We start from the raw sequence: 26,369 nt of genomic DNA on the forward strand, positions 1-26,369 counted from the left end.
GTAGTGGTAAAGATGGAATGCAAACTGTGACAAATCTAATTTACAAATGAATCACATAACACACACTGAAAGGAATGGGAAGGAGTGTTTTTAGCAGATGAAGACTAAAGACAAAAAGAACTACACATGCACACATGTGAACACGAATGCATATACACACTCACACAAGGTAGGAGGAGGTCAGACAACGTAGAACCTTGTGGGCAATTATAAAGACTTTAACTTTTACTCTGAGTAAGATGGGGGCCTCTGGAAGGTTTTGAACAGAGGAGTGACAGGATCTGACTTAGGTTTTATATGGACCATTCCAGCTGCTGTGTTGACAGTAAACATTAGGAAGCTATGAGATGATGGGGTAGGGCATGTCCAGGCAGTGGCACTGAGGAAGATGAGGAAACGTCAGGTTCTAAATATGTTTTAAAGATACAGCCAATAAGATCTGCTGATGAACGGCCAGCCCGGTGGCGCAATGGATAGTGCGCCGCTTGGGAAGCGCGGCGGCGCTCCCGCCCGAGGGTTCGGATCCCACATACAGACTGGTTCCAGCTCACTGGCTGAGTGAGGCGCGGGAGCAGCACCGAGGGTTGCCGGTCCCCGGTCCGGTGCGGGGGCAACACTGAGGGTTGCGATCCGTTGCCGGACACGGAAAAAAAAAAAAAGAAAAAAAAAAAAAAAAAAAAGATCTGCTGATGGACTGGATATGAGATGTGAGAGAAGGGCCAAGGATGACTGCAAAGTGTTTGGCCTGAACACCAAAGGATGGGATTGTTGTTTATTAAGATGAAAAGGACTACAGGAAAAGCTTAGCTTGTCTGGGAGTGTAGTAGATATCTGTTGGTGTCCCATCCATCTACCCTGTCCACAAAGGCCAACTGTTAACACCTATGACTACCTGTCTCAGTGTTCTGTCTAGCTGCCAGAGCTTGCTCTGCCTACAGGAGGGGTGGGTCGGATGTTCTGGAGAATTAACATGCTCAGAGCTACCTTCAATCAATGACTGCTGAGGGTTTGGTGCCTTTACCCCAGTAGCTCCTCTGTCTCAGTGTTCTGTCTAGCTGCCAGAGCTTGCTCTGCCTACAGGAGGGGTGGGTCGGATATTCTGGAGAATTAACATGCTCAGAGCTACCTTCAATCAATGACTGCTGAGGGTTTGGTGCCTTTACCCCAGTAGCTCCTCCTGTTCTCAGGTGAGATAACTCTAAGGCACAGGTCCTACACTGACTGGGATTGAGCTCCAGTTGCCCACAGAGGTTACTGACTTCACTAGCTTCCTTACTTTCCCTTTCCCACTTCCCTAACTCCCCTACAAGGGCTTCCTAGAGTCACCCCCTTGCATTTAAAATTACTTCTGCCTTAAAAAAAGAAAAAGGAATCTATCAAAAATAGAAATGCTGTGTCACTTGCCATTAAACAGAAGACAATATAGAAATAAAAACAGTGTTATTCAATTCTAGCTCAGTCCCACTGCCTGCCAAAGGTTTTTAGCCTGAAGTTTGCTTTCTCTGTTAAAAAAGGAGATTGGCAGATGTTTGAAAGTGTTACACACTAGCTCCAAAATACTATCTTTCTGCTTATGTAGTAATCAGAAGGATTCAAAGAAAACCAAAAAGTAAATTACATTCTCATGATGAGATTTTGGGTTATTGAATCCTGTATTAATGTATCAACCTAAACTACATCATATACTTGGTCTATACAAAAAGTTGAAACTTGAAGAAGGTAAGTGACATGCTCAAAAAGAAAACTGCAAGAGTTCTAAAGCCAAGAACTAGCATACCAATCCCATGGGCTCTTCAACTGCTTAGTTTAATAAGCCACACCCTAAGGCTGCAGTTGGGGAGCACTCCTACCTACTTTTCAAGCACAGCCTTCACACTTTATCGAATCACCAAGTCAAAGATATGAAGGAGGAAGAAAAAGAAACTAAGAAGTAAGTCCTGCAGCTCTAAGTACAGAATAGAGACCTGCTACAGAAGCAGCAAATAAGAACCAAATTTAAAGCATGGAACCTAAACAAAAATGAAATTACCATTAAATTACTAAATTTTATCTACGTTAAATTTTTCAGCTGGGAAATAATGTACTACTTTTTAAGCTGTTTCAAGAAGGCACATGAACCTAAACGCCTATAAGGGCCAGACCAGTAATATAAAAAGTAAAGCAGTTATTATAAGAATAAAATAGTCATAAGAGCTTCAGTGAGCAGCAGAATGCATGTGCCCTCTAGAGAGATTCAACTTCAAAAACTTTAAACACCTTTGTATAAGCCTCAAAACATGTCACAAGGCTTAAACCTAAAAACACGTATTTATTAGGTAACACGCTCATACAGCCTAAATCCTACTGAGAAAGGAGCTTAACTGAACTTTACTAAAATACAATGAAAGTGTAAAACACATGAAATAGCTAGAATATAAGGTTCAGGAATTATTATCAGGTTGCTAATAAACAGAAAACTACGAGAGGTATATAAATATACCAGGCAGGAATAAATATGATCAACCCTCATTTTTTTTAAAAAATCTAAACAAAACTTGACATATTATTTGTTTATTGTTTATCTCCCTCAAACTAGACATCAGCCCCACTGAAAAGGAATTCACTGCTAGAGTCCCAACTCTAAACAGCTGTACAGGACACATGGTAGGCACTCAATAAAAGTCTGTGAAATTAATTTAGTGAGTCAAAATAAATGCATAATAGAAAAACAATCCAAGGCATACTACTTGTTAGTTGTTTTGCAATAAAGCTTAAACCTTATTTGAATTCACACAGGCTAAAGCAAACCAAGTTAGCCCTTTTTTAGAATTAGCTCTTTTGGAGTTTTTTCGTTATTTCTTTGTTTTGTAAGGGAAGGATAAACTCCAAAATTACAGTAAGTATTATTAATTCATAACTGGTTTACTGCAAAGACTGATCAATACTTTCTATCAGTGGTTCTCAAAGTGTGATATCCAGAGCAGTAGCAGCATCACCTAGCAACGTGTTGCAAATACAAACTGTCAGGCCCCAACCTAGACCTGCTGAATCAGAAACTCTGGGGGTGGATGGGACACAGGGAATCTAATGAACCCTCCAGGTGATTCTTAGGTCTGCTAAAGTCCGAGAGCCACAATCTAATACTATTACTTCAGTACTGCAGGACAGCCAAGGCTCACTTAGGTGTTCCTCTTTTTCTCGATTGCTAATAACACGGTTTGTCTATTCTCAACAACTTGAACTGGAGAGTCAAAATGAAAATATTAAAAGGGCAGCTCTGTTTTCATATCAAGCACTCAGTTCTACTCTTCCATATCCCTTTTCTCCCTACCAAAAAAGCCACCTTCATTTAGTATCGACTCTTTCAGAATATCGTATTGACAATTACAAAATAGACGGCATGTCCAGGGTCCTAGGCAGGAGCTGACAGCAGTCCCCTCTGCCCAGAAACAGGCAAGAAATGGAGCACACCCAGGGTACCCAGCAGGAGCCAAGGGCAGCATCCCTGCCCGGAAGCAGGCAAGGAGCACACCAAAATCCACTTCCACGCAGGTCGCCCTTCACAGTCACTACCCCAGCCACGGCTGCTGCAAAAGCAGCTCAATGCCACAGTAGCAGCCACAGCCACCATGCAGGTGGCCCACCAGACACTGGACTGCAGTGACACAAGAAGAGTCACCAGCAGACTGGAAAAAGAAGACATCTCTCAAAGCCCACTCCAGAGTAATACAAGAAACAACTGCTCTACCATGCTCCTGCTTTATTTTTTTTTTATTTTTTTTTTTTTTGTCTTTTTTCCATGTCCGGCAACGGATCGCAACCCTCAGTGTTGCCCCCGTACCGGACCGGGGACCGGCAACGGGATTGCAACCCTCGGTGCTGCTCCCGCACCTCGCTCAGCCAGTGAGCGGGAACCGGTCTGTATGTGGGATCCGAACCCTCGGGCGGGAGCGCCGCCGCTCTTCCCAAGCGGCGCACCATCCAGTGCACCACCGGGCCGGCCCCACTCCTGCTTTATTTCTGATTTTAGTAATTTCTTTTTTTCTTGGTCAATCTAGATAAAGGTTTGCAAGTTTGGTTGATCTTTTTAAAGAATCAACTTTTAGTTTTGATGATTTTCTCTACTGTTTTTTTTTAATTCCCTAATTCATATATTTCTGTTATAATCTTTGTTATTTCCTACTTATGTTTGCTTTTGGTTTAGTTTACTCTTCTTTTTCTATTTTCTTAAGGTAGAAGTTTACATTACTGATTTGAGATTTTTCTTATCTTTAAGATAGGTGGGGCCGAGCCCGTGGCGCACTCGGGAGAGTGCGGCGCTGGGAGCGCAGCAGCGCTCCCGCCGTGGGTTCAGATCCTATATAGGGATGGCCGGTGCGCTCACTGGCTGAGCACGGTGCGGCCAGTCTCAAAAAAAAGGACAAAAAAAAAAAAGAGATAGGTGTTTACAGGTATAAATTTTCCTCTAAGCATTCCGTGAGCCCTGCATCCTATAAATTTTGGTATGTTATGCTTTGATTTTTATCTCAAAGTATTCTCTAATTTCCCTGTGATTTTTCTTTTTACCCATTGTTTATTTAGGAAAGAGTTATTTAATTTTCACACGTTTGTGAATTTTCTAAATCTCCTTCTGTTATTTTGGTCAGAGAACACATTTTCTATGTTCTTAGTCTTTTAAAATGTATTAAGACTTGTTTTGTGGCCTAAAATAAAATAAAATAAGCAAAATTTAACAGGCTAAATTATGTCTGAAATATAATGACTTTTTAGATTAACTATAATTAATTACTACTAGATAGAACAGACTAGGAGAAAAGAGCTCTGGGTTATCTATTTAACTCTAGTTAGTATATGTTATCTAAAAGGAAAATTATGACTTCTTATTACTACAGTGTGCCCAGCTATCAATAACAATCTTGTAAATCTGGTTCAATATTCTGGCAGAATGTTCTGCTCCCTCCAGCACAGGAGATGGCTCAACTCTTTCAAGTGCTCGACAGTGAGAAGTTGAAGGCCAGTAACAAAATCTGCTGAATGGGAGGGAAGGCACCGCAAATAATGAAAAGGAATGGTCAAAGTGGAAGAGGAGAATCAGAATCAGAACAAGGTACTGTACTCGAATAAATAAATGGGGAGTTAATCTTTATATTTAATAAAATCCCAACTAATATTTTCGCAAAAGGAAAATAACTTGATACCGGCAAAGGACACATACTACTTAGTTACTGCTAAAAGAAAGGGCCAGTTTAAAAAAAAAAAAAATAGTAAAAGAACTTACCAAATACTTTAAATATCTTTTCCTTATAAAAAGAAAAAATCAAAAGCTGTACCACCTACTCAGGTATACTTTGATTTGCCAATAGAAGAGGGCAGCTAATGTTAAGCAATTGTTTATAAAGTAGGCTAAATAAAGCCTTTTAGAAGTTGTGTGCTTTAGGTGTTCGTTTGGGAAGTTTCTAAGTTTTAGAGTTTGTGGGATGCATAATTCAATTTTAACACTGTGGACTATTCAAAATGTCTTCTGTGATCATTCTTCATAATATTATATTCATGTAAATATTTATGTAAACATTAAGTTGCATTCACGCAATAAACAAATAACTGGATAACAATGATGTCTTATTTTTATAAGTCCTCGTTAAGAGATTTTTTTAAAGGTCCTGTGCCCACCAGCCACTCCATACCCTCAACAAGAAAACATTTTGGTCCAGATAAGGCTTGCAACATACCGACTATATGAAATACTATAACTTGCTTTGCCTTCCTTCAAATGAAGTGGCTCTTCCCCCAAAACATTTTAAAACTTGTGTAGGAAATATATTCTGTTACTGTTTTACTGCTTAGAAATCCATACATTCTTCAACTTGAGGAAATGTGACAGGATAGTTGAAACTTCCTTCATCACTACTATCTTAAAAAAACTGAAAACTAGCTGCTATGGCCTACCAGCAACATTGAGATCTTCAACTTGAGGAAATGTGACAGGATAGTTGAAACTTCCTTCATCACTACTATCTTAAAAAACTGAAAACTAGCTGCTATGGCCTACCAGCAACATTGAGATTTATTTTCCTTTAGAATAGTTACTGCATGACACTGTTCTACAATTACAACACCACACTTTAACTTTTGACAGAGTTCCTAAAATGAACATGTTATGATAGGACATAGATGAAAAGGTCAAGAGCTACAAGTTCAGCATGTGAGGAGGATAATCGATGTGGGTTACAGGAAGAGCTGGAAATGGGTGAAGGGTGTGGGCGGTGGAGATTTGTTGTGTCTTTTCACACAATGTTAGTTTTTAAACTATAAACCTTCATTATTTTAATAAGAACAAAGTTTTGTTGTTTTTTAAGTCCAAAGAGTTTGGTGAATACCAAATCCTCAGAAATGGAAAAACAAATCTACTGAAATTAAATTTTTGTTTCAGGATTTCTAATATTCTAAGGCACAGGAAATTTTTAGAAAGCTGAGGATCTACCAACTGCCTCTGGACTTCTCTACCTGAATGTTCCATAGACTCCTTAAAGGAGGCGGTCAGACACACATACACACTCACACCTTTACTCCTTCCACATCTGGGTCAAAGGCAGTCATCTGAACCAGCAATCTTCAGTCTTCGTCCTCCCTCCCTAACCCCCTGATCTTGTAGACTGTAGTCCCTAAATATCTCCAAAATCTGACACTTCCTCCCTTCCAAAGCTTTATTTATTCAGGCCTTCATCTACTGTCTAGATTACAATAATTACAACCCCCTAACTAGTCTCTAGGCCTCCTTTCTCGCTCTCTAATCTAAATTAACACACTAAGACAAATTTTACCAAATTTTCCTTCACTACCTAGCCCTTTCCCTCTATCCAGGTTTAGTATGTGCCACTCCCTCCTCACACCCTGTGTTCCAAAAATAATTTCAACTCTGGGTCTTTGGCACAGGCTGCTCCATCTGCAAGGAAATCTCTTTGAGTCCAACTTTCCCCCACCCCCACCCTCCATCCTGCTGGCAAACTTCTATTCATTTTCATAAAGATTATCTCCCCTCTATGCTACCAAGTACATACGTAACTTTATTATACCATTTAATCATAATGTATCATAATTATCTGCCTCTCCATCACTCCCACAATAAACTGTGTCTCATTCATTACCAGAAGCTAAAATAATACCTTGGCATACAATAAATAAATACTTGTTGAATAAAATGCCATTCAGATGTCTAATCAGAACACCTGCAACTACACATTACAGATCTATGCAACTCTATATATAGAGGTTAGTAGCCAAATGTCTGTAAAAGTAGGAAGAAAAATAGAAGGCCAGTTTACGCTACCAAAACATACTACAAAAGGATATCAACAATAAATTTTTATATAGTGCTTAACAGTTTGCAATGTGATTACATATGGTCTACAGCTTACAGTTACAGTTTACAGAGGAAGAAAACAGCATTCATTTTCTTTAGGGATTTGGGACTGGGGCTTACACAAACATTCGAATGGCTTTCTCTTACAGTTTCATCAGTGCCATTTTGTGCAGTACATATCAAAATTGCAATGCAAGGTCCCCAGTAAGATCTTAAAGTTCGGCTAATGGATCAGTATCACAGTGATGCTCACTGCACCACAACCTTCACTAAGCTGGGAAACAAGAAGACACCCAACAACCACCACAGATGCTGCAAACAGTGCATATCTTTTTTTTTTTTTTTTGGTCCTTTCTGAGACCAGCCGCACCACACTCAGCCAGTGAGCGTTGTGAGTGCCCAAGTCATCCCTATATAGGATCCGAACCCGCGGCGGGAGCGCTGCTGCGCTCCCAGCACCGCACTCTCCCGAGTGCGCCACGGGCTCAGCCCTAAACAGTGCATATCTTAAGATCTGAATATATCCAGGTGATCCACTTATAAAATAATAAACCCACGTGCAAACCGACAGATAGGACCTGAACTATTAAAGGGAAACTTTATTTAGAATTTAATAAAATCGGTGAACACTTCTGAATCAGTTAATTTAAAAAAAATAGGAAGAAGAATTTTGCTGAGTTCAATTTCAAATACTGTGACGCTTTTGTTCATCTAGGGGAGAGAACCACTGGTGCATCAGGTTGCATTAGTAAGTATCCTCAGATTGTGGCACATCATAAGTCAGCACAAGATTCCCCCGTTCATTCACTACCTTCTATCTTCACACCGCCAGCCCACATGTCCCCTCCCCAACACATTCAGGGAACCATTCTATTATGTTCTATGTATTTGGAATATGAGCAGATGTGGCATATGCTACATCTGAACAGAAGCTTTAAAAGCCATCATGTGTTTCTGTCCACTCTCTTCTCTTTGCCTCTGCCAAGAATGGCAGGATCCAGAAAAGACTTGCCTGCTCTCCAGAATGTGATGACGTACGAAGAGCCACTGCCAACTCTTAGCCACTAATGTAACATGAGCAAGAAACAAACATTTGTTGTCCTGTAAACTCCTGAGATTTGGGGGTTATTTTCACAGAAAACTCACCAATGCAGAATGGAAAACTAAATTAAATAATTACATTTTCTAAATTAGATTCCACCAATGAGATGAATTTGAGTGAGATTTGGAAGGCCAAATTAAGGCAAAGGACATATTATTGATGCTGGTAGTTATGCAAAGTAAAGCTAGAGATGTGAGAGTTTGTGACAGCCAAACTCCAAGTTCCGGTGTCTGGTCACCAACATCAGGGATGAAGAAGGCAGTTGTGATGATGTAAGAAGGCAGCAACGGCAGCAGCCTGCTCTCTGGAAGGCAGCTTTAGTGGAGAAGCCTTGCTGAAGATTTCTACATTTCCAACCTTTCCAATGGTTTACAAAAGCACCTAGTTTCCAGTATTATATCCCTTCTTGCTTCAACATATGAAGAGCAGTTTCTTGTACTGACCTGTGACCTGTGACTGATAAAGTATTTGGTACTAGAGTAATCACAGGAAAACAGACTCTCAGAAGTTAGGAAGCTGGCTTTGGTTTTCTGATCTAGTTGATTGGAAACCATAATTCTAGCTGTACATGGCATAGAGTAGCAAAGAGTTAAATTATCACCTGTGGAATCTGGAATAAAGTTATTCTTGAAGGAAACACTGACAGACAGCTTTAGTAGTTATGATGGAAATGAGAAATACAAGGAATGTGGAGTGAGCTGTCTGATCTGACAACAGTGGAAAGCTTAAAGAAAATGATTAGCTCAATGAACAGAGGACCAAAGAGTATTCACAACTACCCTCAAAGAATCTCTTAATTCTTATAGACATCAGGTTGATATACCCAAAAATCAGAAATAGAATGATCCTGAAGGTATAGAATTACCATATGAATTTAATTCAAAGCCTAGACAGATCTCTTAAGTAAATGTAAGGGTACTAATTGAGTGTGAAATAGCAGGTCCCTGAGACCCAAAATAGTACCAGTTAGGTAGAGTCTAATCAACCTGAGAACCCTGACCTCACAAAACTCAATAAACCTTCCTTGACTAGAAGCACTCCTCCTCCTTAAAATGAGACTAACTTTACTTGACCCTGCTATGATATTATCTGAAAACTCTCACAGGAGGTTCTCTCATGCCTTACCTCTAAATCAGCCCTTGCTGCTTCTAGACCCCCCAACTAGAATCAGATTTCCCAGGGGAACAAGTTACCAAACCTACATGAACAGGAGATAGCTTACATTCCAAATGAACTATAGGACTTTAATACCTTATTACTGGCAGAAACCTGGAAATACATGTGGGAATGGATTCTAAGGGTGCTGAATAATGAATAAAGAAACAACCTTAGATAAGACAAGTTATCAACAGGAATGCGCTTACCAAATATTCTTTATTCACTGCCTTGGGTTGAATGTCCCCCCAAAATTTAATCCCCACTGTAATTGTTGAGGGTAGGAAATCCTATTATGGTAATTGAAAGGTGGGACCTTGAACAGTTGATTAGATTGTAGGACCATGCCATGGTGAATGGATTAATAATGGTAGTCAGGAGCATGGTTCTGAGGGCTTTAAAAGAAGAGCACATGAGAGGAACTGTTTCTCTTTCTGATCCACCATTTTCAGCCATGTGTGACCCCTGCACTGCTGTAAAGCCCCCACCAAAGAAGACTCTCACCAGACATGTTCCCTGGACTTTGGACTTCCCAACCTCTAAACTGTAAGAAATACATTTCATTTTCTTATAAATTAAAAATAAATAAATAAAGGTAGCCAGAAAAAAATGAATATATTAAATAGAGAGAAACAAAGATAAGACTGTGCATTTGAGAAACGGAAATCACTCAGACTTTTCAACAATTACTCAACACTGGCTCTAAGCTGATACTAACCACCAGGGACCAGAATGTCACCGGTAAACCAGTCAGATGAGAAGCTTATGGACATCACGTGGCAAATGGTGTTTAGGCCTCAATCTATCTCACGGTGGTCCCACCGTATAATTTCCCCAGTTCCTAAACACACAGGAATCAGGGTTACCAGCGAAGGAAGGGCCAAGTGAAATCCCCTAGGTGTGCCCTTTCCTACCAAAATAATAAACCCAAAGCAACAGACAGCACATCATGGGAACTACAAAGAACTATACTTCAAACACTTGAAAGATACCGTGACGATAAGTGTATGACAATCCGATTTTACTAACTCATTTGGCCAGAGCAGAGATTGGTCTAAGAGAATAACTGTGGATTATAGCAAATCAAATCGAGTGGTGACTCCAATTGTAGCTGCTGTTCCACATATGGTCTGTTCACTGGGACAAATCACCTTCCCTGGAACCTAAGCATGTATCTGTAAAGCTAACAAATACTTTTTTTTTTCCTCTTTTCCAAGAACAGAGACTAGCAGAAGCTGTTTTCTCCTTACAACCCAGAGCATACCTCCACTGTCACAGCTCAGGGCTAGATCACTACTCCAGCTATCTTTCATTATCTGGACCACAGAAACTATGGGCATCTCAACATCTCACAAGTCCACTACATTGTTATTCCTTCCAGCAAGTATGCATTTTCCTACATTCTCATATCCCCACCTACAGTTGGCACTCTCCACCCTTCTAATTTTTGTCAACTAATAAGTGAAAAAAGATATTCCATTACTGTTTTAATTTGCATGTCTGATTATTAATAATTTCATCTCTTATGCTTGTTAGGATTTCCAAAACTACTTATTATTATCTTTTGCCTACCCTCTTATTATTGACGTACAGACTCTTGTCTAGTCAGATATTAATCTCTTAATTTTAAGCACTGTAAATATCTTCTCATCCTTTCATGTCTTTTGCTGAATGAAAATCCTTAATTTTTATATATTCAAAGTCATTAATTTCTCACCTGTATAAGGTTTTGAAGCCTTAAGAAGTCCTTCCCTGTCCACAGGGAAAGAACTTCTTCAACATTTTCTATTAACTTTATAGTATTTCTTTTCACACTTAAATCTTTAATTCATTTAGAGTCCATCTTGTTTATGATGTTGTTTTTCCTCCATGTAGTGAGCCACCTTCACTAACAACATTCATGATGCCACCTTTATCTTAAGCTCGTGTGTGTGTGTGTGTGTGTGTGTGTGTGTGTGTGTGTATTTATATGGGTAAATCTCTGCCCTCCAATTTGTTCCCATGTTCTGTTCTTTCACTTATACCAGTTTTTATTACTACAGCCTTGATATATTACCTTAACTTCTAAGGCAAGCCCCCTTCCCAAAACAAATCTTTAGGACTCATTTAGCTTTTCACAAACTTTATTCCACACACCATATAAATTTATTTTATTTTTTAGGCAGCTGGCTGGTGGGGGATCCGAACCTGTGACCTCGGTATTACAAGGCTGCACTCTAACCAACTGAGCTAAGCAGCCAGCCCTCATGTAAATTTTATATTTAGGTTATTGAGTTTGTCAAACAAACCAAATGTCATTTCCATGACATGTAAATTGAATTTATAGATTAAAATGGAGAAAATTGACATTCCCATAATAATAAGTAATCTGATTCAAGAGAATGGAAAGTTGTACCACTTACATAGATCCTCTTCTACTTCCTTATCTAAGTTTTAAAGTTTTCTCCCTAAAGGTCTGTGTACTCTTGGGTTAAATACTAGAGACTTTACAGTTTTGTTGCTATTATTACATACAATATTTACTTTTAATTACCTTTACTAGTTGTTTGTTGTTAGTTTAGTAAATGTTATTAATTTTTCTAAGTTGATCTTAAATCCAGCAACCCTGCTGAACTCTTACTAGTTATAATAGTTTCTCTCTTGACCCGAATGGTTCTTCTAAGCAGGTGATCAAATCATCTGCAAATAATGAGTTTCATCGCTTCCCTTCCAATCTTTATAATTTATTTTTTTCCCCTTATAGTATTAGCCAGGACTTTTCATACCATGTTAAACAGTAATAGTGATAGGAGGCATCCTTATCTTGTTACCAGTCTTCAAGTGAATGTCTCTAAAAATTCTCCATTAAGTGTTATTATTTGCTGTAGGTTTCTGGTAATGAACTCTATCTAGTTATCTTGTACTCCAAGCTTACTAAGAGTCTTTATCATAAGTAAGTGCTGGATTTTATCAAATGATTTTATGGCATCAATTGAGACGACCATGATTTCTCTCCTTTAATCTATTAATGAGATAAATTACATGAATAGATAAGTTTATGTTGAACCATGCCTACATTCCTAGGACAAACTCCATGGATCATGATTGTTTTAACATATTGTTGGATCTGATGAGCTAGTATTTTGTGTAGGGTTTTCATTTTTATGCTACTAAGTAAAATAGAGCTATAATTTTTTCTTCTTATATTGTCCTTACCTAGTTTTAGAATGAAGATTTCACTAATCTCATAAAATGAGCTTAGCATTTTTTTTCTTTTCCTATTTTCCAGATCAACTTGTAAAAAAGAGTTAAGTATTATTTAAGTTTGATGGAACTCATTTATAAGAGAATCCAGATCCAGAGTTTTTGAAAGGGGAAGTCTTTACCATTTCAGTTTATTAAATATTAGTCAGTTCAAGCTATATATTTCTTTAGATACCAATTTCCACAGTTAATAGTCTTCTAAGAATTATATATTTCATCTAGGCTTTCAAATTTATTAGCCTAAAGTCGTTCATAATTTTTTAAAATCTGATTTATAGTTATTTTCCATTTCTCTTTTATTTTGTTTGCATCTTTTTTTCTTGATCGATCTTATAAGAGGTCTGCCTAGCTCACTAATCTTTCAAAGAACAATCATTTGGGTTTGGCAAAGCCTTCTTTTGTTCTCAGTTTCACTGATTTCTGCTCTTAACTTTATGCTGTTTTTGAACTCTTCAAATGAACTTTAAGCACTAAATCAGTTTCCTTAGCCTTTAGGCAAATCACCCTGCCACTTTGTACAAGATCTGGTTTCACAACATAGCCTTCAGCACACAAACTATACAATACAAACGTTATTCTCATGTACGCATAATAGGAAATCATACGAATCTTACCAACCACGCCCACATATCAACGTCTTCGACTAAAGCGGTATCTTGAAGGCAAACAAATAGACTGTGCGCTGTTCCCACAAAAATAAAGAATTTGTGTAAGGTTATGACTATATATCCGCGTCAAGACAATACTTTCTCTGCACAGCTAATTCGGCAATTACTGGTAGAGCTTGATAAAATTAGTAACTAGAAATAAAATCTCCAGTTGCTTTAGCAGATGCCATTTAAAACTTGCAGTTAATAATAGGAGAGAAAAACCTGACTGTGATGGTCACATTCATTACCCCACTACCACCACCACCAAAAAAAACCAAAAAGCTCAAAGCAAAGTACATTCTTTTCCTAGCTATGGAAGCATACATCCTGGTTGAGAACAGTTTCGGATTACAAAACAGATTTTGGTCTTAAATCTTTCTGCCTGCAATTGAGCATTCAGGCAAATCGATAACATAAAGTTCAACAGGCAACAGAATCTTGGGCTTGGGCACATGCTGAACGGCTTTTCATTATCAGTATAGACGCTGGAAAGTGATTTTATACATTATTAGCTTCAAAAAGGATGTCGCAGCTCCCACAGTACTGGGAAGCAACTCATACATGTCCCTAGCAGGATGCAAAGGTGTACATATAAGGAAAAGAACAAGGTGTAAGATACAGGTCAACTTTCAAATTCCTGCCTTGTTTAACGAAGACTAGCTAAAAGCACAAGAACACAAACAGCCACATTTCTTTTCTCTCCGGCTGCAAAAAGGACTCGAGGCCTCTCCGTAACGAAACTCCCAGGCAGCCTTATTTTCCCCTCACCTTTGAGGGTGAAACTTTAAGCGGGGACAAGTGAGCAAAGAGCTTCCTAATGCTGACAGATAGCCAGTGGTGATAAGGGTTGCGTCTGTCGAACTTGGGGCTGCCTCTCTAGGCCAGGTAATACAAGAAGCCAGGGCCGCTCAAGCGCTGGCCGCAGACACCGAACGAGGGGGGAGGAGGAGGGGGAGGGGGGAGCGACCCGGGCCCGAGACAAAGAAAGCGGGGCTGCTCCAAGAGGGGGTGGATTCGGCGTCCGGATGGGGAGGAGAAAAGCCGGACTTACAGAACTTGGAGGTGGAGGTGTTGATGTTGATGGTGGAGCTGGCAGTGGGGGCAGGGGCCGCCTTGGCCACGGCGGCGGCCGCGTCGCAGCTCTTCAGCATCATGATCACCCCATTGGCCTCCGGCGGCGGCGGCGGCCCCATCGGGAGCCCCTCCTTGGGGCCTTTCCTGTCCACAGGGACGGCGGGCACCGCCAGCAGTTGACCCCCCGGAGGCTCTCGGGCAGCGGCTGGCATCGACGGCGGTGGCGGGGGTGGCGGGGGCTGCCGGAAGCCGTCCACCGCGGCCTCCCAGTTGTTGTGGTTCTGGTCGTCCATCATCGCCTCGTAGCTGCCCCCCTCTTCCTCTTCCATGCTCTCCTCCATCCTGCGGGCCCCGGCACCCGCCCGCCTCACAGGCACCTGCCGCCCGTCTCAACCCCGGGCCAGGGGGCACCGCTGCCTCCTCGAGCTCACATCGCCGCGGGCCGAGACGGGCGAGGCAGGGAGGGCAGCGGCGCGCCGGGCCTCGAGTTCTCCGCAGGGCCGACTCTCTCAGAGACACGGCGGACGGCGGTGGGCGATCCGGGGCTCCAGTCTGGGAGAGGCAGCCGTAAAGCGCCGGCGCCCCTCACGACATTTTACTGCAGCTTCCAACGGACAGTTGGAAAGGGTCGCTGGGGGAGCGCCCAGGAGGGCACGTGGCGAAAGGGACCAGTCGCAGGAAAGCAGAGCTGAAAGGGGTGGGAGTTGTGAGTTACCCCCACGCAGTAGGGCGGCAGGGGCTCGGAGGGCGGGGCGCTGAGGGGGGTGGGGCGACGGGGCGGTAGGAGCGTTCGTCGGCACCGCCCCCGGCCCGGCCTCACGTGTAAGGGAGTTTGGCGTGCGCACGCGCGTCCTCAGGCTGGTTACCAGGACGACCAGGAACCCTGCTGGCCCTGGGCGGTGCGCCCGAAGCCTGGCAGACGGTCGATGTGGCCCTGGCCGGGCTTTCAGTGGTGTTTTTCTCGCTCTCTCCTTGTGTCCAGGGCCTTCGCACCTCCGCGAGTCTCGCAGTCCCGGCTTTTGCTTGGGTCTGAGATAGGGCGCCACAGGAGGCCCCGGGTCGCAGATTCTGAACGGGTGGGACCTCCCTGAGCTGCCCTTACTCGGACTTCTCGTGGGCACCAGCTTCAGCACTTGCGACCCAGACCCTCCAAACCGAAAATAAGAACAAGGTGGCGGAAAAAGTTAAACGCGTTTGAGATGTTTATGGATGTGTTTAAAGTTCCTTGACTTTTCTGTACACTGAGGCCAGAAGTACAACTTCTAAAAAAATGCGGAGGCTCCTGCACTGTTTCACAAATCAGACTACAAATTGGAGGCTGTGTCAGAGGCCCGAGGGCTGAGGAAGAAAATTATGTAATTTATAATTTCTTTTATTCCTCAGAGTAAATGTGTAGTCTCAAATTACAGCAATGTTAGTAGTATATTATGTGAGAGTATATGCTATAATTGTTTATTGTGGAGGTCATTTTAGCTACCGGCCGTAGGATATTGTCTAGAAGAACCATCTATTTCATTTGTTAGCTGATGATGAATCTTTATTTCCGCAAGATATATAATTAGTGTGAAGAATCACTTTAGCCACTGAGAAAGTTACCTCTGATGTACTTAGTATCCACATTTGTTTCAGCTTCTCTACATATACTTTCCTGATTTATTCTGCACTATATTTAATGGAACATTTTTACCAATCATTTGGAATGATTTAATTACAGACAATGCTGCCTCAGAATTATCAATGACATATTTTTTGAATGAGCACACATTTTTAATTCTTTGGCCCTGGGATTTTTGGTGATGCAAAAAATTCTTTTTTAGGTAAAAGAGAATTGAGTGAAATGCTGAAGAGAAAAACATGTGCATAACCTTAGAATTCCATGCCCAGCAAAAGAAAGATGGAGGAAAAAAACACAAATTATATTTTTCAGACAAACTGATAGTCTTTGAGATAGGAGGTGATCGGTTTCCCTGGGCTGCCATTACAGGACAAGCCTCTGGGTTTCCAAGACATTCTTCAAGATCTCAGGCCCCTCCTCTAGGCCCTTGCTTAGAGGGAAGTTACTGTTGCTAGTTAGACCCATTTTTTGCCACCAACTTGTGGAAAATGAGACCATAGGGGTGGGCTTATGCAAATTCAGTTGTTGTGCTTGCTCAGTAGAGAAGAGTTATATAACCCTGGTAGCTGAAATGACCTTCCATTTGGCATGCTAAAGAGCACAGAATGTTCTTGAATATGCCTGTGGCATGTGACAGGATTTGACCAATGAACAGCTCCAAAAGGGAACCAACTGAGCATGTGCAAGACTATGTTACATAACTGGGAACCACCCCCTTAATTGAATGTACATTAGATAGCAAAACCCTAAAAGCCAAATCCCAGCAGAAGGCAGGTGGTTGCTCACTCTCCTGGAGGCAGCCTGCACTCTTTCTTTTTTTTTTTTTTTTTTTTTTTTTTTGTGACCGGTAAGGGGATCACAACCGCTGGCTTGGTGGCGTCCGTACCGCGCTCAGCCAGTGAGCGCACCGGCCATCCCTATATAGGATCCGGACCCCCGGCGGGAGCGCGGCTGTGCTCCCAGCGCTGCACTCTCCCGAGTGCGCCACGGGGTAGGCCCCCTGCACTCCTTCTGTGTAGTATTTTTTTCTTTTTGAATTGAACTTACTCTCAGCAAGCAGCTGCTCAACTTCTTGAGCCAGCCTGCACTCTGTACTGAACTTTAAGTAGGGATTTCTTACTTTTGTATTAAACATGATGTGGACCTTGCTCTGTCTCTGGAGCTATGCCACACTCTCTCTGTGAAATCTTTATCTCTTACTCATTTTATTAAACATGTTCTCATTTCTACTATGACTCTGCTCTTGAATTCTTTGCTGTGGAGGCATCAAGAACTTGGTAAAAGGACGGGGTGGGTTGAGGTCCCCCGGACCCTACCTCCAACATCAGTTTGCCATCAGCAGACTCTTTCTAAGTAGTGTGTGCGAGTGGAGATAAAGAAGGATCTCTACCTAATAAAAGACCCAGTATACAGGGAAGATGCAAGAGTCATAAATATATCTCTAATAAGTTGGCCACAAATATATTAAGCAAAAATTAACAGAAGTACAAGAAGAAAGAGAAATCTACCATCAGAGTAGGTGATTTTTTTTTACATAACTCTCCATAGATTGCGGTGGGTTGAATTTGGCCCCCAAAAAGATACGTCCATGTCCTAATCCCTGAAACCAGTGAATGTGACCCTGTTTGGAAAAGGGGTCTTTGCAGATGTAATTAAAGATCTTGAGATGGGGAGATCATCTTGGATTGTCCAAGTGGGCTGTAAATCCAATGTCAAGTGTCCTTATAAGAGAAAGGCAGAGAGAAATTTGAGGCAGACTGAAGAGAAGACACAGAAAAGAAGAAGAGGTAATGTGATCACAAAAACAGAGATTGGAGTGATGTGACCACAAGTAAAGGAATGCCAACTGTTGGGCATAACTTTGCGCGCATGCGCCCTGACGCGCACGGGCGACAGCTCATGCGCTCCGCGGCCACCATTTCGCTAGCGCTCAACGGCACGTAGCTGCCAGCCTCACCCCTCCGGGTCCCAGTGATTCAGCAACTTTAGTTCCGTATTCGGGATGGTCCCACCCCAGCATGCAGGCTTTGCCACCCTGCTCTGGCCCGTGCTCTCCCGCAGGGGCATTTCGAGCACACTGGGGATGGGCCCCCTGGGACCCCGTTGGTCTGCGGTCACCAGCAGCTTGCACACCTGTGGACCTAGCCAGATGTGTGTGCCAGCCCTGGGAGCAGGGGGCCTGGCCTTGAACCAGCTAGCTGCAGGGAGCTGTGTGACCTCAACAGGTTCCCTGACCCCTGGGGAGTCAGGCTTCCCCTCTGAGGAAGGTCACGGTTAAATTAACTACGGGATTGCGGGTTGGAAAGCTGCTCCTGCGGTCTGTCCCTGGTGAGGAGGGCCGGGACTCCCGAGTGTGTGTGTGTGTGTGTGTGTGTGTGTGTGTGTGCATGAACGAGTGTGTTGTGTGCTTTACTGCACAGGTGGGGATGTGTGCATATGCCCACGGATGTCACTGAATGGAAGAGGAGTTTTTCCGGGGTATGATCGAGAATCCACCATTCCACAGCTCTTCCCTAGATAGGTGTATGCGTATATGTGGAGGTGGGGTGCTTGACAGGGCCTGGTAGGGTGTGCTGAAGTCTGCCACCTGACCGACAGGTACCTGTAGATCTGGTGTCCAGGTCTGTCACTTGGTGTGGTTGTCACTGTGCGTGTGACTGTGAGTGTGTGCATGTGTGTGTGTGTGATATGGAGCACAAGCAAGGAAAGGCACACTGGGGAAGGTGTCTGTCTCCCGGCAGAGGGAGCGTGGCCAGTGGCAGAAACTGAGTGGACCTTAGGACATTGCTGAACCCTCTGGGGTGCGCCCAGACCTGAGTGCAGCTGGTCACCGGGTTCGAGGGTACGCCCTGTTCAAGGGTGCCACTGCTACACAGTGGCCAAGTGCGCAGGACTGAAGGTGCATCCGGCCATGGGAAGAGAGAGGTGCAGGCTCCTGAGCCATTTGGTGGGGCAGTCTGGGGGGAGGGGGTCTGGTTTCCACGGGAGTCCTCCTTGCCATGAGAACCAGACTTTGAGTGGGAGGTGGGGGCCACAGGGCGGAGCAGGGCCCGTGTGCATGACTCGAGTCGGGGGCCAGGCGGGAGCAGCAGCTGTTTCCGTGAGATTGGCTGGGCCCACTGCTGGGAGCAGGAGCTTCCTGCGCAAGGTCTGCTCCCAGGCCTGGACGAGGCCAAGGGATGTGGGCACTGACAGGCTGGGCCCGGCAGGCGTGGCGAGCCAGTGCCTGAGAGCAGCAACTCTGACCCTCCTAAGGCCATGTTCCAGGGGTTTTTACTCAGCACACCAGTGAATACTGAAACCTTTTCATGTGTACTGTCAGAATTATCAATATACGACATTAATTTTTGCTGTAATTAGTTAAGCACCCCATTATGACAAAATCTAATGACAGTTGGAGCAAAACAGTCTCTAACAGGGTACAACTTGCCATAAATAAGAAACATCACCTACTGTAGAGAAACCAAATGAACGTATTGATAACTGGTTGACTTTATAGGCATTATCAGACATTGTATTACACTTTAAGGTATATTATACTGTAATAGTTATTAAGTTAAAATCTTTGATAATTTGTTCTGGGATGTGGAAATGGGGTATAACATTATTAGCAACACTGACCCAACAGTGGACACAGGTTAATAATTACCACAACTTTCCATAGTCACAGATATTTATCTATTTGTTTGGATTTTTTGGTTTATTTGTTTCTATTTCCCACTAGCTAGTCAGCTTCATTAAAGTACGATAAATGTACAGACATCCCTTGGTATCCTCGGGGGATTGGTTCCAGGCCCCACCACCATACCAAAATCCAAGGATGCTCAAGTCCTGTATATAAAATGGTGTAGTATTTGCATTTAACCTATACACATCCTTCTGTATACTTTAAATCATCTCTAGATTATGTACTTATAATACCTACTACCATGTAAATGATATGTAAATAGTTGTTATTCTGTATTTTTATTCATTTTTTTATTGTTGTATTATTTTTTATTGTTTTTGTTTCCCAAGGATGCAGAAACCACAGATACAGAGGGTTGACTGTATATGTAAAATATATATGTAAGTTTGCATTCAAAAAACATCAATAGCAGTTATCTAGGGATTATAAAATTATAGATGGTTTTAATCTTCTTTGTATCTTTCAGTGTTTTCTTTATTCTCTACAATGAGCATGTATTCTTTTTATCATCAGAAAAAAATATTAAAAATCTTAAAGATGAAAAAAATAAAAATAACATTAAGGAAGTATAAATTGGGATTCCGTAGGTTAAAACATTTGTTTTGGCTTTTGGAAGCAGAAATCTCAAGTAAAAATTGTTTAACAACCAAGGCTGTTCATTGGCTAACAGCCTGAGAAGGTCCAGGCAGTGCAGAGGCGAGGCAGGGTGCAGCCAGGGCCCTGCTCTGCTTCTCTGCCACATTCTCAGCCTTGTTCTCATGCAGGCTTCATCCTCAGGCTGCCAGCATAATGGCTGCCACAGCCACGGGGCTCATATACATGGACACCAATGTCAAGATGAAGAGAGCCCATGAATTCTGGTAACTCATTATTATGTGCAAATTATTTCCCAGAAGCCGTCAATAAACTTCCTCTCAAAGCCTCACTGGCCCATTTTTGAACCAACCACATGGCACTTAGACCTGGATTCCAGAGACCTTTACTGAAAAGGGTGTGGATTTATTCCTAGAAAATTGGCCCACCCCTGGAACTCAGAGTGAGATCAGTTTCTCCTTAGTACGTTGGCTGAAAGGGGATGGGGGGATACAAGAACAAATATTGGGGTCATTTTGGAAGGTTTAAATGAGTGCTAGGTGGCAACAGTGCCCATGATATTCCCAAGCACCTAATCCCCAGAGCCCATCTGTTACCTAACCTCATCCCAACCTCTCTACTACTTCCCCTTCATAAATACCTCCCTAATCATTATATCTGTGCAAAATTGTGTACTGATTAGAATGAAGAAAGACATAATTCATATTTATTTAATTACAAAATGCATATGTAGTTGTCTAAAATAGTTAAAACTTGTGGAGTACAGAGATTTTGTCACTAAGAATTAGTCTTTGTATGGCTTTAAATACCTTAATGTCACTTTTCCACAGAATACTTTATTGCAATTATTTGCTATTTTTCAGTGAATGAAGCATGACTAGTTTAAATCTACTTGAAATTATTTCATATGAACTGTCCTTTTTCTTAAGTGAACTCTTACAACATAGCCTGTACTATGAGATACATTTTCCTTAACAGAAAGCAAAGTTTATTACTGAAAATTTTATACCTTTTTATCTATCCTACGCACCTAATTTTTGCATTGTTAGGAAAGGATGAAATTGCTCAGAGGTAAGCAATGATACGAAAGAAGAGGAGAAAAAAATCCTCAAATCATACATGCCTCTGCTAAGGAGTCAAGTAGGAACTAATTGAATCGGAGAAGACTGTAGTAGACAACATACACACATATAGATGATTTCTTTTAATTGCTATTTCATTTTAAATTTACTATTAATTATATGAAGGAATCAGCATGGGAAACTTAAAAACACAACTTTGATGGAGATAAACTAAATTAGGATAAAGGAGAATGAATACTTTTTTAATCCCTAGGAGATCATAATTGTACCAGGACAGCATTGACAAAGAAATAATTTTGAATGTATAATACACTTGGAAGCCTAAATGCAAAGCTATTGGAATGATCTTGATTAGAAGGTAAGAGGATTAGAGATGTAAATTCTCAAGCCTCAATAGTTGCACACAGATTACTGCTTACAGTGAAGATATGTAGCCACTCAGGGGGTTATTCTCTACTTGGTATTACTTTCCATGTTGGATTTCATTCCTTCCTTTTATGTCCTAGCTTCTGAATCCTAAATTCCATCTTAGCAGGGAAACAGGTAATGATGCTGATGCTCTCATAAACCTGATGAATTCAGGAGCTGAAGGAAATAACTTTAGGCTGATGGAGGCTGTAGGAAAAAAGACCTTCCTACCAGCACTCTGTTGCAAGACCTATCCCTTTCACTCAGTCAATCACAAATATTTCTCTAGTCAGGCACTGTGCTGGAGCTACAAGAGTAAACAAGAGGAAAAGTACTTCTGCCCCTTGTGGAGTTTCCATTCCATTGCAATGTCAAGCATTAAACAATTACCACAGGAGCCAAGGCACGACAAGCACACTGAAAGAAAATACTAGGTGCTGTGAGAGGCCATGACAGAAATTATTTAACTTTGTGGGATCAAGGATAACCTTTCTGGAAAAAAAAAAATTCTGCTATGATGAAAGGATGGTTAGAAGTTAGCCAGACAAGTTAGGGAGAGAACATTCCAGGCAGAAGAAACAACATGAGAAACGCATTTGACATTATCAAATGAACTGAATGAAAGGCAATGAGACTCCAGTGGAGTGAAGGGGAGAGAACGGGGCATGACATATGGCAGAAAGGTAGGATATGGATGGGTTATGCATGTCCTTGTAAGTCCTGTTGAGGACCTTGTGTTTCTGTTTGAATGAAAAAGAGGTAGAGAAGTGGCATATGATGTGACTCACATTTTATAAAGGCATCTAATGCCCTGAGGAAAGTGGCCTATATGAAAGGAAAGAGTGAAAACAGAGACCAATTAGGGAGTTATGGCAAAACTTCAGGCAAGAGATGATGGTGGCTTGGACTAGGAGGATGGCAGTGAACATAGAAAAAAGGGGTAGACTGCAGATTTATTTTGGCATTAGAATGGACAGTACTTGATGATGGATTAAATGTTGAGGGTGAGGGGAAGAAAGGTTTCAAGGATGGCTCACTCTCATATAGACCTGCATAGATGATCACATTCTATCCAAAGCTGGGGTTTTATCAGATGCATGTGGTAGAAGAAGAGTTCGACAAGCAATGGAAATGATGAATCAGCCATGGACTCCAAGCTGGATAAGAAAGTAAAGACAGATGGGGCAGATGGCTAGAGAGAAGACAGAGTTGTTCATGGATGAGAGGTCTCCATGAAGCTAAAGAGCTATTGCAAGGAATGTCTGTCCTTAAGCAAGAAACTAGCAGGATAGGTCACGACCCAAAGGTGATGTTTAAATTAAGGATTTCAAGTTGCTGCAGTTGCTGCTGGTGACAAGATCCTGCAGTGGGAATAGCAGATCTTTGCTTTTAGTTTAGCTACCAAGCATCCTATATCCTTCCTATTTGGACAAATTCACATTTTGTGTGCTTTCTTGAGAAGCAAGTCCCCACCTACTGGTGTGCAGGAAGCCAAAGGGTACCATTCCTTCTCCCCACACACCATCCTCGACAGCAAAGCCACACAACCTACACTCAGCCAATCACATCCTTCTGCCAAGGGACGTGAGTCTGGAGAGAGTGACACAAGATTGCAGGAATCACTGGAAAAGATCATGACATCTGCAGAGTCCAAGTCTTGCAGTGCGGGCAGCACTAGAGGTAATATGTTAACCAGACTGCCCCTTTGGCATGACACTGGCTGCATTCTCACCTGCCAGTTTTTGGTTTCTGCCTATGTTCCAGGCCAGTTTCCTCAACCTTCTTAGGGGTTCCGTGAACTACTCAATGTCCTTCCAATAAATTCTTCTACTTCAGTTAACAGAATTGGTTTTTGTTGTTTGCAACCAAAAATACAGAGAATATAATGGGAGTGTTTGGCCAAGATGGAAGTGAGGAGACCTCACCTCAAAAGAGGCCACTACCCTAGACCCCACATTGGAGAGCTCTGTATACCACATACACACATACCCACTAAATTTTTCAAAGGACATAAGGGTACCTCTGCTGCTTGAGATTCAATGCTCAGAGCTGGTACAGCATAACCACAACATTCATTCTCATGGCTAATATCATTCAGCTCCTAATAAGTGCTTCTCTATACTCTGTCCTCAAAACAGAGAACAGCCACATCTGCATGTGGTTTCTGTGTGGTGTCTACCAGCAACATATGCGACAGAGACTGTTTCAGAATGCAGGAAGGAGCTGAGCAACAGAGGCACTTAACTGAGAGCGAAAACAAATTAATTATTTTCTCAAATCCTTTCCACTTGGCATTAATGTGATAGATTCTTGCATAACAAAGTATCATCTCCCAGTTGTGCCAAGTGTCCATTTTTGTGTTCTAATTTATGGTCCTGGAGCTACTCGCTGCGTTAAAGCCATTTTATTTAATGCAGACGAGATATATAAGATGCACTGGAAGAGTTAAATGAAACAATAGAAATTCTTCAAATATGAGTTAATTGTGGTCTTTATTGGAAAATGAAATTACTTTAGTGTTTGTTCTATCCACAGTTATTTGGTGTGAACTGTTGCTTACAAAAGAAAACAAGAGTTAAGTTGCTCTATTCCACTTTTTAAAGGATTGATGTTCTCTAATTTTTAAAGAAAAATTTAAAGGAAATGAACATGCTTGTTTGCATAATCATGAATAAGAATCATTTCAATTTTCTCATTTCCTTGAATTTCTATGGAGACTGTTTTTTGGCCATTATAGATCAAGATGTAACCTGTAGAAAGATTTTAACAAATTGAACAACATGATGCTATTGTCAATTTTCTTATTATATCCTAGCATTGAAGAAAGGAAAATACTTAAAAATACTGTATGGATCTTGATGTTGCTTTAAGAGACAGTGAAACTCGTGATATAAGTGACAGCAATTTATATAATGAAATTAAAACATTTTGTACTATTTTATGTGACAATAATTGATCATATACAACCTAACCCCTTCAAAATGTTTGAGCATGATATATTAAATTCACAGTCCATTTCCAATCGAAGTATTGCCTAAAGAATTTAATTGATAATTCCAATTGCTCTGACCTCAGCGGAACATATTTCTCCGTTTTGAAGTTAACAAAAAACACCCTAAGAACCATGATGTCCCCAGAAAGGTTGTCTAATTTGTCATCACCCTGAAAACACAAATTACATGAAAGTCTTGATTATAACAACATAATTAATAATTTACTTAAAAGGCAATAAAATTAACTTTCATGAAATAAATATAATTTATGAATTATGTATGCCTTTTTTATTACTTATCCAAATATTGCCAGCCCATCCAAAGAGCACCCAGACATATACAATAATAGTTATATTCACTTATCTTTGATATTTTACCATAACTTTATACATATTTTTAATTTTGTCATGTAAAGATATACAGGAGGACAGGACATGTGTTCTTTAACAGTTTGTTAGCTGGATATATAACATTTAAATATTTAGACATACAGATGAGCCTCCATTTGCACCCTTCTGCAAATATTAGAATTGGGCTTGGTGAGGAGCCTGGGAAAGTAAGAGGCCAGAAGACCAAAAGGGCCATCCATGTGGATGTTGAAGTTTCCTTCATGAGAACAATGGCAGGAGTTAGCATGGAGATAGAGGTAATCCAGAAACAAAGTGAAGGGTGGTAATGACCGGGAGACCAGGAGACAGTCACTATGAGCAGATGGGGTGGAAAATCCACATGGTGTGAGCCCTGTACAGCGGAGCTCACAGGAGGGAAGGGAAGGAATGAAATGGAAGCAGTCGTGGGAAAAAGGAGGACTCCAACACCACCTCCCTGTCAGAAGAATATAAGAGGGAAGTAAGGATATGGAAATAAGTGTCCCCCTGAGAAATGACGGGGGAAGCAGTTCTCAGAGGACAGCTAAGTTTGGGTTACAGCAAGGACCTGGAGTGAGTATTTGAAGAAAAAATACATAAAAGAATGTGCTGATGATCATGGAGCAAGAGTTCTAGAAGGCATAGTGAAGGGAATCACACAGGAGGAAAGGAGTAAAAGGTTGTGCCGGAGGATTACAGAGTTTAAAGATGAGAATTCAGAAGTCTTTTAGAAGTCGTTGTTTGCACTTTGCATGATGAAACAGCATTGGGCGTTCCAGGGTGTCCAATCCTGATGGAATCTTAAAGGAAGAGGGTGTGCAGGCCTAATATGTTTCAGATGGGGCCTGCAAAGGAGGCCTTCCCTGGGGTTGAAATGTGGGACTGGCTTTCCACCATCAGCCATCAGGGGCAGGTGCCACAGGCATATCTATGGTTGGCAGCAGTGAGCACAAAACACCTGGTTCTTCATGGCCACTCAATCCAGGAAAATTTTATTAGCATTCCAGGTGGCTGGACCAAGATGCTTTATAATCTTGGCTCCAACCCTCTCAATGGAT

General features: G+C 41.6%; 1 protein-coding gene across 1 annotated transcript in view; it reads right to left on the bottom strand.

The window, feature by feature from the left end:
• CACUL1 (CDK2-associated, cullin domain 1) overlaps nucleotides 1-15,172 on the bottom strand; it is a 58,110-nt gene extending 42,938 nt beyond the window's left edge. The window contains exon 1 of the mRNA XM_008579953.1: nucleotides 14,541-15,172. Within this exon, the coding sequence (XP_008578175.1) occupies nucleotides 14,541-14,904 (364 nt within the window). The 5' untranslated portion in view covers nucleotides 14,905-15,172. The remainder of the gene's footprint in view (nucleotides 1-14,540) is intronic.
• Nucleotides 15,173-26,369: the final 11,197 nt, after the last annotated feature.

This window comes from Galeopterus variegatus, unplaced genomic scaffold, assembly GCF_000696425.1.
Source record: "Galeopterus variegatus unplaced genomic scaffold, G_variegatus-3.0.2 Scaffold1992, whole genome shotgun sequence".
Taxonomy (NCBI): Eukaryota; Metazoa; Chordata; class Mammalia; order Dermoptera; family Cynocephalidae; genus Galeopterus; species Galeopterus variegatus.